At 36.9% G+C, this 16,472-nt stretch overlaps 2 protein-coding genes across 3 annotated transcripts in view; one reads left to right on the plus strand and one right to left on the minus strand.

Annotated features, from left to right (window-relative positions):
- The window catches only part of Flo2 (flotillin-2), a 320,392-nt gene that overhangs the window by 298,485 nt on the left and 5,435 nt on the right, over positions 1–16,472 (minus strand). The gene's annotated exons all lie outside the window — the stretch shown is intronic.
- Positions 1,281–13,538, plus strand: LOC141431223 (glucose dehydrogenase [FAD, quinone]-like). The gene is made up of 5 exons (XM_074092299.1): positions 1,281–1,739; positions 3,306–3,533; positions 8,844–8,976; positions 11,265–11,384; positions 12,283–13,538. The coding sequence occupies exons 1-5, from the start codon at positions 1,472–1,474 to the stop codon at positions 13,517–13,519; spliced, it is 1,986 nt and encodes a 661-aa protein (XP_073948400.1). The 5' UTR covers positions 1,281–1,471; the 3' UTR covers positions 13,520–13,538.

Consider the following 16,472-nt stretch of genomic DNA (forward strand, 5'->3'; position numbering starts at 1 on the left):
TCTAATCCCAGCGGTTGTTATTTTGAGATTTTATCCCTATCCCGTGGGAAAATCGGGATAAAAAGTATTTTTTGTTTTAATCCTGGTTATAGACTAACTTTTTGCCAAATTTCATTCAAATCAGTCCAGCCGTTTCAGGGTGAAGAAGTAACAAACATACTTACAAACTTTCGCATTATAATATTAGTAGGATAGTAGGATATAATACGAATTTCAAGTATAAATTTATCAAAAATACTTAAATAAATAAAAGTATAATACCAAAAGTAAATAATAATGATAAAGAGGCAAATTTAGCTTGTACCTACAGCATACAGCGTGTATACAGTGTTTTCAAATTAATTCGGAATTTTTCAGCAGGTTATTGCAGGTTAGTTTGACTGCAATAGTTTATGAAGACCCCTGGAATAGTTTACAAACGGAATTTTTAATTCAAACTAACTACACCCCTCCGACGAGGTACACTTTGAACATAGATCGATGTAAAAATTATGTCCAAAAATCCTTTAAAAAAATGTATACTTACTTAACAAAAAATTGAACCGACTACAAAAAAAAACCATGAAAATAATTTTCTACCAGTCTGAAGTCGGTGCCTCAGCACGAGCCAGCAGGAGTGGACGGGCCTAAAGTCGTCTACTTCAGACTGGTAGAAAATTATTTTCATCGTTTTTTGTAGTCAGTTCTATTTTTTGTTATAAATTTTTTTTTCACGCTTTTTATTGCTCGTCATTTTACGAAAGCTTGCTTTTTCCGAAGCAGAGACGTTCATTATTGAGGAGTCCTGGTGCTTCACCATCCGTTCTATTTCAACATATGCATTACGATGAGCATAAATTGCTTAGCAACTATGTTAAAATAATTGAAATTCAACCAGTCAAGTACTTTTTATTGAGTAGTAGCATGTAGCAGCTCCGTTGGTCAAATGTGGTCTTCATCATCAGTTCCATCCACTTCACCAAATTATGACTTTCAAGACGGAGTTCTGAGGTAACAAACATAAAAAAATACAACCGAATTGATAACCTCCTCATTTTTTTTAAGTCGGGTATAAATGGTAAATAGTGGTAATATGTGAAACTACTAAACTGATTTCAAAAAAACTCTCACTACTATAAAGGTAGAAAAATTCACGGTTAATTACATTAGACATATTTGCTAAGAGATGCCACGCGAGATAAAATCACGTTCAACATCCCGACGCAAAAAATATGTCAATATTAAATACATATTGAGCAGTCCTATAACGACACGCAGAATGAACAAAGCTTGTTTATATCGAAGAGCTAATAAAATAAAATGTTCACGAACGCAAATGAATATTCAAATCCAAAAGATAGCCTTAATGTGACAACTTGACGCTACCAACGCGTTTGTAAATATACAGGATTGAAACTGACAGGACTCGCTGTACTATACTTAACCGTATAGCCAACCAAAGCAGTTAACGCCAAGATCTCACGCAAAGAGGATGGCTGCTATAGTTATAATTTTATTCGCATATTGTATTGGATTAATTAACAGTGATGTGTTTGAAGAGTTTGGAATTGTTGATGATTACGCGGTTCCTATGGTTTGCAATGAGCCTCATTGTCAAAATGCAGTGAGGGAGAGGAGGTCCAAGAACTCTGTTAGAAGTAGAGTTGTGGAGGTGATGCTGAACACTACCATGTATCCCCTGAATCCTGCAGAACGTGATATATTCTCATTTATGAGGGATCAATACGAACTACCTAAAGGTAATTTTACGTTTGTATATACTTTACATAAGTAATTAATTATAATAATTGTTAACCGTTATATTTCTTTTGATTTATGTAGGTACTTACAGTTTATTTGTTAAGTATTGCACGTTTTACGTATGCGGTAGTCTATAAAAGAAAGGATAGAAGTTGATTGATTAACTGACTTACTAGCAAATATGCACAACCCCGACTACTGCTACTAGATAACCGGTCTAATATAAATCAAAATGTAAGATATTGTTTTTCTTTTATCACTAAACGGGAAGGATAATGATGGATGCCACATTTGATGTAACTGTAAAATTTCGTATAGTAAAAATTTTATGTAATGCGACTTACTCTTTCGAGAAGTAAACTTTCTGCATTTGTTTTATAAAATAAACCTAACTTAATTTATGTGAAATATAATTAAAAAAAAATTGAAAAAGATTACTTCTTGAGTTTTATCAAATGTAGGATTATACCAAATATTACAGTAATATCAAATTATGTTATATCTATCAAGTCACATCCAAATAAGAGATGTAATAGGTATTTAAATAAGTTTCGGAAATAAAAAGGGGGTAAATTTTCGTTTTGTTTTGCGCGGACGACATCGTGTCGTGGGCAACTACCTACTAAATAGATTATAGAGGTAATTATAATTACACGTTGCACGTTGAATTTATTCAGAAACTTAAACAGACAGAGAAAAAAACGTTTATTATTCGTCAAACGTTTTTGTAGCGCAGTTTTATTAACTACACGTGTACATAAACTAAGTAAAGAGCTTTACTTTGAGTAGTTACATAGTAATGTAACTAACGTTGTAATTAAAGCTGAGACGTTAACGTAATTCCCGTGGTCGGATTAACTTGAAATTTGGCGGTTCTAATTTCATAGAACTTTCTTAGATTAAAGCTGAATTTACTAGGTCACTCTCATATTATTTTAGATCTACCTACCTAGATCTAGAAATATATTTTGTTCAGTAAAATATCAAACAAGACAACGTTCACACACCAACAAGACACAAACAATTTATATTTTTAAAACACCTGTGAAGAACTAACCGATGCCTCGGCTATTCTCATTTTATTGTGCACCTGTCTAATTACCGTACCGCTTTTTTACCGCACTAGTGACACGGTAATTAGACTTGAGTGCACAGATAAATGTAAATGGCAGCCGTTCTTTTTCTAGATGTGCACTCAGATGCAGTGTCGTGTCGCTTTTGCATGACAAAAAAAGCGGTACGGTATAATTAGACAGGTGCACGATAAAATGAGAATGGCCGACCTACTGTCTCCTACTGTGCCTGCCTGCGTGCATGCGTGTGTGTATGTGTGTAACATTGTGCGTAATAAGCTAGGTAATAATTAAATTAACTTCAGCCTGAATAATTAATTGCACTCAATTTCGGAATCCATATACTAGTCCTTCTAAACCTTCAGAGTTTTAAAGCCATTTTCAGCAAATAACAAATTAATCAACGCGCACACAGTTCTGGCAGTCAGGTGACTACCCCCTACTCTGAAATCTGGGTCCGCGCGCCTGGTAAAATTAGGTCAATCGTTCCAGGATTCAAAGGGCCGTTGGCAGAATACGACTTTATCGTCGTAGGCGCAGGCTCGGCCGGCAGCGTGCTGGCGTCCCGGCTGAGCGAGGGCCGACGCGCCTCTGTGCTGCTGCTGGAAGCTGGTCGCGGCGAGAGTCTGCTCACCGACGTGCCCATACTGGCGCCCCTGTTCCAGCAGACCGACTACACGTGGCAGTACCTGATGGAGTATCAGCCTGGAGTTTGTATGGGTGAGTTTAATGTACACGCGTACTGATATGTCTCAATAACGACCAACCTAACGCTCCCCCAATTACCTCCAAATACCAACGGGGGCATAATTTATTTAGGACTAATCTTATGTAGACTTAGGTTTTTAACGAAGGTACATACATACAGGTAGATAAATTCCTGCTCCACAAGTTAATGGCAAACACAAGAAACTTTTTTTTCGTGGTAGAGCCAAATGGGCCGGCTCGACCTGGTTAGTACTACACCACACTCCCACAGAATACCGGCGTGAAATAGTAGTTTTGCTGCTGTATTTCCTACGGTGAGTAGGAGATCCGGAGGCCCCAAGCCCCCCCCCCCTTTAGGCCGGTAACTCACCCGCAGTCCTAATAATGCTGTAAGTGACCCTCATGCTCGTTTGCCAAACTAACTGCAAGATTGTTCAATTTATTTCAATAACAATTCGTTTAAATGATAGACACCACCTGGCTGCAGCCAGGGTTGTTTGCTCACGAGGAAACTCCTCAAAGGTTGATAGCACAGATATGTAATTTTACATGTAGGTTCAGTTTTGATGATACACATGACTTAATGAGAGAATGAGATATAAAGTTAAAAAGATGGAAATAAAATGAAATTTTAAAAAAAATATTTTTATAAAAAAACTATATTTTATATTATATATAAATTAAAAAAAAATAGATAACTATTGTAGATAATTGTAATTAAGTACTTTATATTTTGTTTTGAAAAAATGTCTTTCTGACACGTTTCTTCCGGGCTTCCGGCGCGCATTCTTCTTGGCAATGATGGTATTTTCGAAAGCGCTGGTACCGAGTAAAAAAACTGACATGGGGTTTGCGGCCTACTTACAGAATGTATATTTTGATTTATTTTTTACTTTTTGATTAATTTTGACTAATAAGTCTCCAAGTGCAAGAAAATTGACCGGCGGAAATAGTGAGTGACCAAAGAAGTTTGTCCTCAAAGGAAGGCTATTCTAGTTTCTGAGAGAACCACGGCAATTTTATATCTCGTGGCGAAGGCAAGGATAAGGTTAACAAGGGCATTAACAATTGAGTCTACACGGTTTACCTCAGTAGAAAATAATAAACAATAATAATATTTTTTTCTTAAAAAAAAAGAAAATTGTACAAGGAAGGAAAAAACAATTTTAAATGAAAAAAATGGGTTCTAGGTACATTGCACAAATCAGCAAATTGAGTCCTGACTCACAAATTAGGCAGGCAAGTCTTGTATCTTGCAAGTCCGTGTTCGTTACGTATGCGAGCTAGTTAGAGTAAGGTTATAACCAATTAAGTACTAGGTAAGTAAAATTAAACATTTTTTACGTTTTTTTTTTAAATTACATATAAATACCTACTAATAGCAAGCCACTCAGTTTTCTCTAGGATCTTGCGGGTCCAGTATTTCTAATTTCTAATGGAACATACTCTACATATAAAAATAAGAAAGACAGAAAACGCTTATGCGCCACATAAAATAGATTCGTATCTTTAGATACCCTAGCCTTTAGCCTTTAGGCTAAACCCCCGACATTGTCACTTCAAAGTTCACTATCTCAAAAACGGCTGAACCGATTTTAATAAAACATGTCTAAGAACCATCGCTAGAAAACCTGCTTATAAATAAAAAAACCGCATTCAAATCGGTCCACCCGTTTAAGAGCTACGGTGCCACAGACAGACACACAGACATACAGACACATATAGCGGTCAAACTTATAACACCCCTCTTTTTGCGTCGGGGGTGGTCGGGGTTAAAAAGAAAATAAGGACCACTTGATTCCCACCAGTAAATTGAAATTAAAAATAGGTACGTTTGCGTTTTTATCTATCAGTTGAATTGAATTAAAAGTATTTGTATTGTGTTATGTAGTATTAATAAAACCACTTTTGGCCAAGGAATGTTATAAAGAATAATATTTATTAATATTTAAACTTTACCAATAAAACTCCGTGGCCCTTATTTTCTTTTGAGCAGTATACATAAAATGCTATACTTAACAGTTTTTATAGTTAGTTTTATTATTTGTAACGATCAACCTCAAAGAACAGGTTTGAACACATTAATAATCACGTCATTTCACCCAACCTTGTGACAATGCCAAGTTTAAGTATGTTTAAAACCTTCACCTTAAGTTGAGACGTTAACTTTAAGTTTTTGCTTAAAAATCATTTAAATACCATAGTAAAGTTGCTTTTGTATGAGAGCTGAATGTGCAGAGCCTCCATTAAACTTAAGACGACAATTTCTGTCGGACAAATTCCTATTTCGCTGTGTTCAATTTAATAACCATATCTTAACACCAAAACTAACTTGCCTGGCTTCTATAATCCCCACTAGTAGCTTCTGGAAAAATAAACGACCACCATGTTTAGTTCAGTTATAACAGATTCACTTCTCTTAAGGCCCCTACTCATCAAACGAATTCTAATCCATTGTTGAAATATAGTTGCGATTCCCTTACCATCTCTCCTGATATCCATTTTAGCATGGGTCTTGTCAAGACTGAGAAGAACCAAAAGTTATCATTCAACTACATTGCGGATACCAAATGGCCACGATGGCATCGGATATTTACAGATGCATCTAAATATTCTAAAGATGGCTGCGTAGGTGTGGGCGTGCTGCACTCTAATTACAATATTGTTCAGGAAACCAAACTCCCTCCTGAATCATCTGTGTTTACTGGCGAATGTCTCGGCCTAGTTAAAGCCCTAGAATACCTACATCATCTTAATGAAACTTCGTAAAACTGTTATTTTTACAGATTCTTTGAGTTCTTTGCAAGGTCTGTTTCGGTTCCCATTCGGTTCACATTATCAATTTCCGATCATTTCTGAAGTTAGAAATCTGTTATTGAAATGTTTAAATGAAAACTATTCCGTGTCTTCCGCGTGGGTTCCAGCCCACTGTGGGATTCTGGAAATGAGAGAGTAGACAGAATAGCCAATGAAGCGGTGGAGAGTGGAGATGTGAATATTTTTAAAAAGTACGCGCATGACTTGATAGCTCTTCCTGGGATTTACCTCAGGGAATCCTGGGGTGAATCCTGGGCCCAAGATGGTTCTAAGGGTCGTCATTATCGTGCCATCCAACCCTCTATACCCATAAAGCCCTGGTTTTGGAAACTGAGATTCGGTAAAAAGGTTACAACAATACTGACTCGTATGCGACTGGGTCATGTTTGCACCCCAGCTCACCTTGCTAAGCTCAATATTATTGACAGCCCCACATGCGAATGTCGATATGACGAAGCTGATTTAAACCACATCATCTTTGTTTGTTCTCGGCGCGACCGCGACAGCTCTTGTCAAAGGCCTCACTTCCCTTAAAGTTCCTTTCCCTTCATCCATATCCTGCTTACTTTCAACAGCTGACCTTCATGTATATCAACTTTTAGCAGATTTTATCCTATGTAATGATATTAAAATTTAGACAATATAACATATGTGTATAAATTATTCCTCCTGTAATATTTTATTTCGTTAACACCTGATTTCTTATTCAGTATTCCAAATTCCGTTCCTACCGATCATTTTTAAAACCTTTACCCGTTTCCCCGTTTTTACCCCGGGCCACAGTGCACAAACCGTGCGGGCCATAAAAAATCCATACTTATACTATATATACTATTATACTATAATTATACTATATATACTTATACTTAATATTATAAATGCAAAAGTAACTGTCTGTCTGTCTGTCTGTTACGCTTTCACGCCTAAACCGCTGAACCGATTTTGATGAAATTTGCTACAGAGATAGAATAGACCTTGGGAAAGAACATAGGCGTGTAGTGGGTATACCTTCAAGCGCAAACTGAAGGATTACTTATTGACGCTCCAAAAATCCTTTCCCTATCCAGCACTTTGACATGCCAACCACATTGATATGCCGGCCTGATGTTTTTAAACAAATTGTTCGTTGTAATTTATTTATTTCTTGGTTTGTTGTAGTTATTTTTTTTTTCTCTTAAGTTTATTTGTGTATGTATAGATAAGTGGTTTATTTATTTATTTATTATATTTGTGTATCGTTCCGTGAGTCACAGACGGTTCTGGCAGAAAATCAGCGCTGCAGGCGTTTAAGTTTAGCATAATGCTGAGTCAGCGACCGTTTCACTTTCGCGGGGACACACAACATTGTGTATCTTGTATTTACTATTTTCATGTTTTTCTGTAATTTTTTTATTTTATTTGTGTTAATTTTGCTGTATATATGTGTCTTCTGTGTTAGTGAATAAATATCTTCTTTCTTTCTTTCTTTCTTTCTTTCTTTCTATCTTTTATCGCGAAAAAGAGGCGTTAAGGGGTTGAAATAGGGGATGAAACTTTATATATGGAAGATCGTCATTATCGAAGATGAATCGATGTTTCTTTATGAAACTTGGCATTTGGGTACTTATAAGAAAGAAATTAGTTTTTGGAAATTTTACCTGCGAGGGGATGTTAGCAGTCGGGGTGATGCAGTGTGAGCAGAGCCTTCTAAGCTCATAAGCAAAATGTACGCAATGTGGGGTCATTTTAGATGGCTTATTGACACAGACAGTCAGACATGAAAAATCATGATTTTCAGTTTTTTTTTATTTATTGTGCTATAGCATACATAAGGTTATAGCAAAAAATATGGCGGAGGAATGAAAAAATATATTTTGTATTGTAACAATATGGGTATCAAATGAAAGCTAATAATTGCCCCATTCTAAATATATATATGGGTTATAATACTTTTAATCTACCGTTTTCACATAAATATCAAAAAAGTGTAAAATAAAACATTACATTAAAAAAATCAAAAACCCGACTGCCAAAACTAAAAGGAAGAAAATAAGCCTTGTGGTCTAGAACTCTGCTAAGTAGCTAATTTAAAGTTCAATAGTCGGTACCCATTTAAATCGACGCTCAAAAACTCTTAGTAATGGGCCCCGACTGTTGAACGTTAAATTAGCTACTTAACAGAGTTCTAGACCACTAGGCTTATTTTCTTCCTTTTAGTTTTGGCAGTCGGGTTTTTGATTTTTTTAATTATCGGCAAGTACATACATGAAATGGTTCTCTATTGTTTACCTGAATTTCATATGCCATAATATTATTATATCGTTTTTCATAATTTTCATTTGTAGTATTTTTTTCAGTATTGATATTTAATAAAATAAAATAAAATATAATAAATAAAATAACCTACTACTACTGCATTATATGTATAAGATGACTTTTATGAAAAATCCTGGCTTGTTTATATATTTTATGGCAAATGAAATTATGGTAAAGGAAGTGATTCAACATGAAATGTATAATTTTCAGGATTTAATGGAGGCAGGTGTTTCTGGCCTCGAGGGAAGGCAGTTGGCGGGTCCAGCGTTATCAATTACATGATCTACACTCGTGGGCTCAAGGCCGACTGGGACAGGATCGCGGCCGACGGGAACTATGGATGGTAAGCCGTCCACTGAAGCGGAGCTAGGCAGCGGAGGAGAAAGTAATGCGGAGCTATCTTGCCGTCCCGCTAACGCTTAAACCGGGTGTGGCCTGTAATACGAGCAAAAATTGATAGACCCCTTATTTGGCTGATGGTACCTAGCGAAAACGACTGCAGAAAAAGGACGCGGGACTCAATTGTTCTTGAAAAAGATTCACAGTTAACGCGCCTGTCATTTTTGATACTTAAGTACCGAATATATATTGTATAGAAAAATTCGCTGTAAGATTCTCAAGATAAGACAGAAGTTTTGGGAACTACACAATAATTCCGTAAAGGAGACCTTTCGTGAATGTGAGATCAGAAAAAACGCCTAATAAATCTTATTCACGGAAGTTGTTGCTAAAATAAAAATTGAAGGCGTTAGAGCCAATATTATGTTGTATGAAAGCATTATTTTGTTTGTTACAGAACGAAAGTAACAACTTACATAGCTTTAAATTGCGACACGAGGAAGCAAAAAATGCAAATCCTGCGATAAATCTAACACATGCGCAAACTAAAAATAATCATCGAATAAACATTAAACGCATGAAATGTGTTTCGTAGTCAGAATAGGCGTGCGCTCGGTCTATAAATGATGCAGTGTAGCCAACCCTACAGTTTTAACTGTAGATCTACAGTTTTTGGAAATTCCCTTAGTTTTTAGTTTAGGCCCCGAAATCTACATTTTTTTAGTTTAGATGCTGGCGTCATCTATTTTATTAGTGCGTAATCCGTAACTAAGTCAGCTCCAGTAAAATGTACTACTATCGGACCGGAGGTAATTCTCAAAATGCATAGGTACCTACTTACCTTTATTGTCATAATAAAAGGCTATTTTCAAGGCAAGCTTCCTCAAAAATCGCTAGTCACATTGTCTGAAGTGCTAGAATAGCATAGCAAAACTATTCTAACGCTAATTTTGCTTGACGTGGAATAAATGTATCATTGAGACACTTTACATTTACCTATTTAATTTAATAAGCTTTTATGATTACATGATTTTTTATTTTTTATTCTTTCCCTAAAATTACAAAAAGATAAAGATTTACTGTTTTTTTATTTGATGTTTACAGTTTTCTACACTTTTTTTTTTCAAGCATATCTACAGTTTTACTTTATGATGGGGTTGGCAACACTGAACTGATGTCAAGTGCTGAGATTATTTCGGGAACAAACTAAATAAAGGAATCACATTTCTTCGAATATTTAACGTAGGTATATTCGTTTTCGACTAGGTGAAGATACTTAGAAACTGATCATAAGTGTACAGATTAAACCACAGTATTACGAGTAAACTAAAACGCACAACGCATTATAACTACAAAACTCTCGGAACCCAGGGTTCAGTACATTCTCTGCCTGTTTCTAGCCGTAAAAAGACTGTCGTCCGATTGTGAAACTCTTAGTTTGACTTCCATACAAGATATTTAGAGCTGGTATGTCAAAAAGAGTTCAAGGTTAATTTGAAGCAATTTGAAACAATTTGAACCTAGCATAGATAAAATACACGTGTTCTATTCTAAATCTAATTGTTTACCGTCCGAGTGCACAAAAATTTCAATATGGCTATTGTTTATTTATAGGATTATGACGTATACTACCTGATAACAGCCTAAATAGATAACATCAGCAACCAAGTCATGTCCGGCGCATCTAAAGAATGTGTACTTGTAAAACATGATAAATACCGCAAAGCATGTGTTGTTCTCCAATTCTCTTCGGTAATCAAATCAGAGTCGCATCACAAGTGATTTAGTTGTAGATATTTTTTCAACAAAGCGGCTTAAGCTGCCTCCTACTGACTTTGTTCAGGTATACAGTGGAGTCCGTTTAGTACGACTTCGCATTTAACAACCAACCGTTTTTAGCGACCTAAGTATAGACATATGTTTGGTTTTAATATGAGCCACCATGAAAGTACATCCGTTCGTTTAGTACGGCGTCCAGTTAGTACGACGTCATATCACCGGTCCCGGTGTCTCCGGCCGTCGCTATAACCGGATTCTACTGTACTTACAACTCGATGACAAGGAATAAGACGGTTACCTGAAAATTAAAAGGCAGTGTTAATTATGTAGTTTCGTAAAAAAAAAACTGTTTAGTTTAGTCCGTCGTCAGTAGGGAATGCAATCCCGACTCGAGATCGCAAATTCGAGATCCCGCGGGATCAGAAATATCAATCCTGCGAGATCCCGTAATTTTCGGGTTCATAAAGATAATTAAATGGTTTTTTATTATGATTTTCACAAAAAATATTTCAGGTCGTATGAAGATGTTCTGCAATACTATATGAAATCAGAGAGGGCGAACCTACGCGGGCTGAAGAATTCTCCATGGCATGGGAGAACTGGCGAGCTCGCTGTGGAGGACGTGCCCTTCAGGTGATATCTTTATAACTGACTAAGTACGTTTTTTTGTCAAATTTTTGAATCCCCGCTAGCTGGTTAGTAGTGAATAGTATGTATGTACGAGTATGTATGTAAACTCTTTATGGCACATAAAAATAAAAATACAAATACACAGATAGATAGTTTATATCGTATATAATTTTATAGGCAGAACTTTAGCTACTTCATCTAGCACTTAAGCAATACTCAGGCAGATAATGAGGGGGCTCTGTTAACTTAAAAAAAACGCACTAATGCGAGTCGAACTTGCGTGGAGGTTTCCGTACGATTGAATTAATAATTCCATATGTCTTTTTTAATTGTGGCACCCACATTTAAATCATAGGTACAGTCTTTATACTTTTTTCGATAATCTTTAGATTATTTCATTTTTGTATCACAACGTTTGTAGGTACAACAAGAGGGAATTTCCGTCCGTACATACAATTATATATTACTAGCTTAAGCCCGCGACTTCGTCTGCGCGGATCTAGGTTATCGCGTGGTGGCGCCCTCTACCGGAATAAAAGGTATCCTATGTTGATCCTTGGGGTTCAAAATATCTATATACCAAATTTCATCAAAATCGGTTCAGTGGTTTCGACGTGAAAGCGTAACAGACAGACAGACAGACAGACAGACAGACAGAGTTACTTTCGCATTTATAATATTAGTAGGGATTTTACTGGTTTTCAAGATATGGGGGAATGGTAAATTTTCGCCTATTCTAAACTGATGCTCAAATTTTCATTTGATATATGACACACAATATAATACACGTTTTTTTTCTAATTTAGCCTCCAAAAGTCGCCTCTACCATGTTTAAAAATTTATTTAAATATTTACGGTACACGTCCGTCCGTCACTTATTATACAAAAAATTATGTTCCAGGTCAAAACTGTCAAAGGCTTTCTTGGATGCAGCGAAACAGTTAGGCAATCGTCGAACGGATTATAATAGTCCAGATGGATTTGGGTTCAGCTACATACAGGCCACGATGAACCGCGGCCGCCGACACAGCAGTGCCAAGGCTTTCTTACACAACGTCAAGAAAAGAAAAAGTTTGCACATCTTAACCAGTTGCAGAGTCACCAAAGTTATTATAGACCCTGCCACAAAAACAGCACTCGGTGTACAATTCATTCGCAACGGTCTTGTGTATGAGATAAGAGCAAAGAAGGAAGTCATTTTGTCAGCGGGGCCGATTGAGTCACCGCATTTATTGATGCTCTCCGGCGTCGGCCCAAGGGAACAATTAGACTCAGTCGGAATACCAGTAATACACAATTTACCAGTTGGTCAAACTTTATACGATCACATTTCATACCCTGGTCTAGCATTTAAATTGAATACAACGAGACTAACTTTGGTTGAAAAGAAAATAGCTACTGTTGAGAATATACTTCAATTTACTCAGTACGGAGATGGCCCCATGTCATCTTTAGCTGGAGTAGAAACTATTGGATACATTAAAACTAATGTTTCCGACGAAATCGGTGACTTTCCTGACATTGAGCTGCTTGGATCCTGTGCTGCTTTACCGTCCGACGAAGGCCATATCGTAGCTAAAGGAATCCATTTAACAGACTGGTTATATGACGCGGTTTACAAACCTATTGAAAACATCGAGAGCTTTACTGTACTTTTCATGCTGCTGCATCCAAAATCCAAGGGCTACTTGGAGCTGCGATCGAAGAATCCCTTAGATGATGTGAAAATGTACGGGAATTACTTGACTCATCAACAAGATGTAGACACGATGATAGCAGCAATACGGTACATTCAAAAAATGGTTGCTACGTCCTATTTCCAGAAGTACGGAGCAATCCTGGACGATACGAAGTTCCCAAATTGTAGACAGTATGACTTTGATTCGGATGCGTATTGGGAATGTGCAGTGCGAACGATGACCGCTACGCTTCATCATCAGATATCTACGTGTAAAATGGGGCCGAATACGGATTCTTCTGCGGTGGTAGACCCGGAGTTGAGGGTGTACGGCGTGAACAACCTGCGAGTGGTGGACAGTAGCGTAATACCCAGAACTATAGCGGCGCATACCAACGCGCCTGCTATTATGATTGGCGAAAAGGGCGCGGATATGATTAGAAATCGCTGGAAATTTTAATAAAGAGTTCGATCATTTATCTTTTGCTTTCCCAGCCCAAATGGTCTAACCTAAACAGGTAAAAAGCGGCCAAGTGTGAGCAGAACTCGCGCACCTAAGTTCCGTACTAAATGTGGGAAATATTTACCTCGACGTTTCGTCAACATTAGCAGCGGGCGTGGTCACGAGTAGACTGAAGTGTGGGGTGTCAAGTCCACACCCCACACTACTCGTGACCACGGCCACTGTAATGTTGCCGAAACGTCGAGGTAAATATTACTCGTGTGTGTTAGCGTGATCAGTCCCGTTCGTGGTATTATGACTATGAATGAAAATCACGAAAGTTTAAATAAATAATAAAATAATAAATAAATATCATGGGACATTTGACACCAATTGACCTAGTCCCAAACTAAGCAAAGCTTGTACTATGGATACTAGGCAACGGGTGGCAACGGATAAACATACTTATATAGATAAATACATACTTAAATACATATTAAACATCCAAGACCCGAGAACAAACATTCGTGTTATTCACACAAATATCTGCCCCGGCCGGGATTCGAACCCAGGACCTCAAACTTCGTAGTCAGGTTCTCTAACCACTCCATCACGTCACGCCATCCGGTCGTCAAAAACGGTCGTTTAAAACGTTATATATTTCAAGTTGCTAGGACAACTGAAAATACCCTATAGATTTTGATTTGATTGAAAGTTTACCTTTTTTCCTGTTTCAAGGGCTACCCCCATGATATGTAATGTATGGATTTCTGAGAAAAAGAGTTTTGACAGATGGTTAGACGGACCTACAATGGTTCCTTTTTTGCCAATGAGGTAACGAACCCGAAAATCTAAAGAGATACGCTGTGCAGTCCAATTAGTCGGTACGTACCTACACTCTAATATGCGTATGTCGGCCAGACGATTAATTTATTGGCTCGGCCGGCCTTGTGTTAACTAGTGCCTAAATAGTTGGGGCGTGTCTGTTCGAACTGGGGAACCCGGGGACGGAATATTGTGCAGCAAAAAGACTATAATAATAATGTAGTTGTAGACGTATTTATTTTGATTATTCACTCGCATAACCTTGAGGTTCCTATGAATGAGTAGGTACAGTCACCAGCATTAATATCTGCCACAGCGGAGCGTGCAAAAATATCTGACACGTTCTTCCGGCCCTATAGTACTTTTGGGTTAGGATGGGTACGGTGACAAAAGGGTTGTGTGTGACAATGTTAATTCGAATCGATTTATTGCGTTTCTGGATTAAATATGCTAAGGGTGTGTAATCGATTTGATTAGTGATAGTTTATATTTTTAACTAGTTTTTGCCTGCGGTTTCGCCCGCGTAGCAAGTGTGTTTACTTGTTTTCGGGATCTCACAAACCATGCGGTCTTCTTTGGCACTATGAAAAACCAATAATATAACCAATAAGAAAAACCATAATAACAAAATTGAATAACAAAGTACCTAACAGTTCAAAACATCAAACAATACGAAACATTCGATTTAATGACGCATTTAAGGACCTTCGCTCTCGTACTAATTGACAGATGATGCGACTCAAACGATTTGACAAGATTGTGGAATCGATTCGGTCGATAAGCAGTCAAGCTCTATTAAAATAGAGTTATGTTTTACGCGATGAAAGTTGACGATATTAAAATTTATCTTTTTAGTATTAAAACATAATAATATATTTTTAAGTGATTTTTGTTTATTATTACGAAATCTTTTAAGCTAAAGAGATATTTTTCTGTTTCTTTCGGGATTCAAGTACGTATATTTTTTTATAAAAAAAAAACCTGAAACGTTCATGGCGTGGAATGGAAAAAACGCAAGTGTCACCGTACCCATCCTGTCCGAAAAAAAGTACTATAGAAATAGTCGTATCAAATATTTATGCACGCATGTTGTGTCAGATATTGGTGACTGTACCTATATTATAGGTTGTCATGTTTTAGTATTTAATGTCTTAAATGAAATATTTTTTATGTTAAATTCATTGTAGTTGAGTAAATACAATTACCTACCTATATGGAAGTGTTTTCCGCAAACATTTTATACCTAATAACCTGTAAGAGTTGTAACGCATGGGCTTAAAATATCTAAAAGCAGAGATAACTAGTAAACACGGATAATATCCATACTTCTAACCTGTTTCAACTATTTTAAGTACCTAGCTACTACCGGAAAACCGTACCTAAGAGGTAAATGCTCGTGACATCTACCCATCTGAAACACAAGGCGTAAACTGAGCGTACTTACCTACTCGAGCTCTTAGTAAGATTGGGCATTTAGGTATATAGCTATGTAAGCTAGGTAAACATGTACTTATAGCTATGTACTTATATGTCTATTTTATCAGCTGTAGAAGAAATCCGAGACAGAAATAAACATAGTAGGTACTTACTTATATCTGGTGATCTCTAATAATAATTAATATCCAATAAAGGGTTAACATAAGTAAATAAATAAAATAAATATCAAATATCACAGGACAATTCACACCAATTGACCTAGTCCCAAAGTAGATAGTATAGATAGATACATACTTAAATACATAGTAAACACCCAAGACCCGAGAACAAACATTCGTATTTTTCATACAAATATCTGCCCCGACACGGGAATCGAACCCGGGACCTTTAGCTTCGTAGTCAGGTTCTCTAACCACTAGGCCATCTGGTCGTCTAAAACACAATTTGTCTAAATACAATTTGTTATTAATAAAACCAACCAAGTTCCATTCGGGCTTGTCGCGGAACCCGCATTTCCACGAAGTAAACAGACTTCATATAGTAACGCACCTGTATCTTTTTCGAACTGGCAATTTGAGAGATTGACAGTTGATATTTTTAAGTCGGTAAGGTGATGAGGGAGAGTACGTTACGAATTTTGAATGTCGTGTGTGCATGGAGAGGATCGAGCAATCCAATTAACCTTTACCTGTGTTATGCAGAATTGTAC

Source organism: Choristoneura fumiferana, chromosome 9 (genome assembly GCF_025370935.1).
Source record: "Choristoneura fumiferana chromosome 9, NRCan_CFum_1, whole genome shotgun sequence".
NCBI lineage: Eukaryota > Metazoa > Arthropoda > Insecta > Lepidoptera > Tortricidae > Choristoneura > Choristoneura fumiferana.

Coding starts and splice junctions, on each gene's coding strand:
- LOC141431223 (XM_074092299.1), top strand. CDS start 1,472: ATGGCTGCTATAGTTATAATTTTATTCGCATATTGTATTGGATTAATT. Junction 1,740..3,305: donor TCAATACGAACTACCTAAAG/GTAATTTTACGT, acceptor CAATCGTTCCAG/GATTCAAAGGGCCGTTGGCA. Junction 3,534..8,843: donor TCAGCCTGGAGTTTGTATGG/GTGAGTTTAATG, acceptor TATAATTTTCAG/GATTTAATGGAGGCAGGTGT.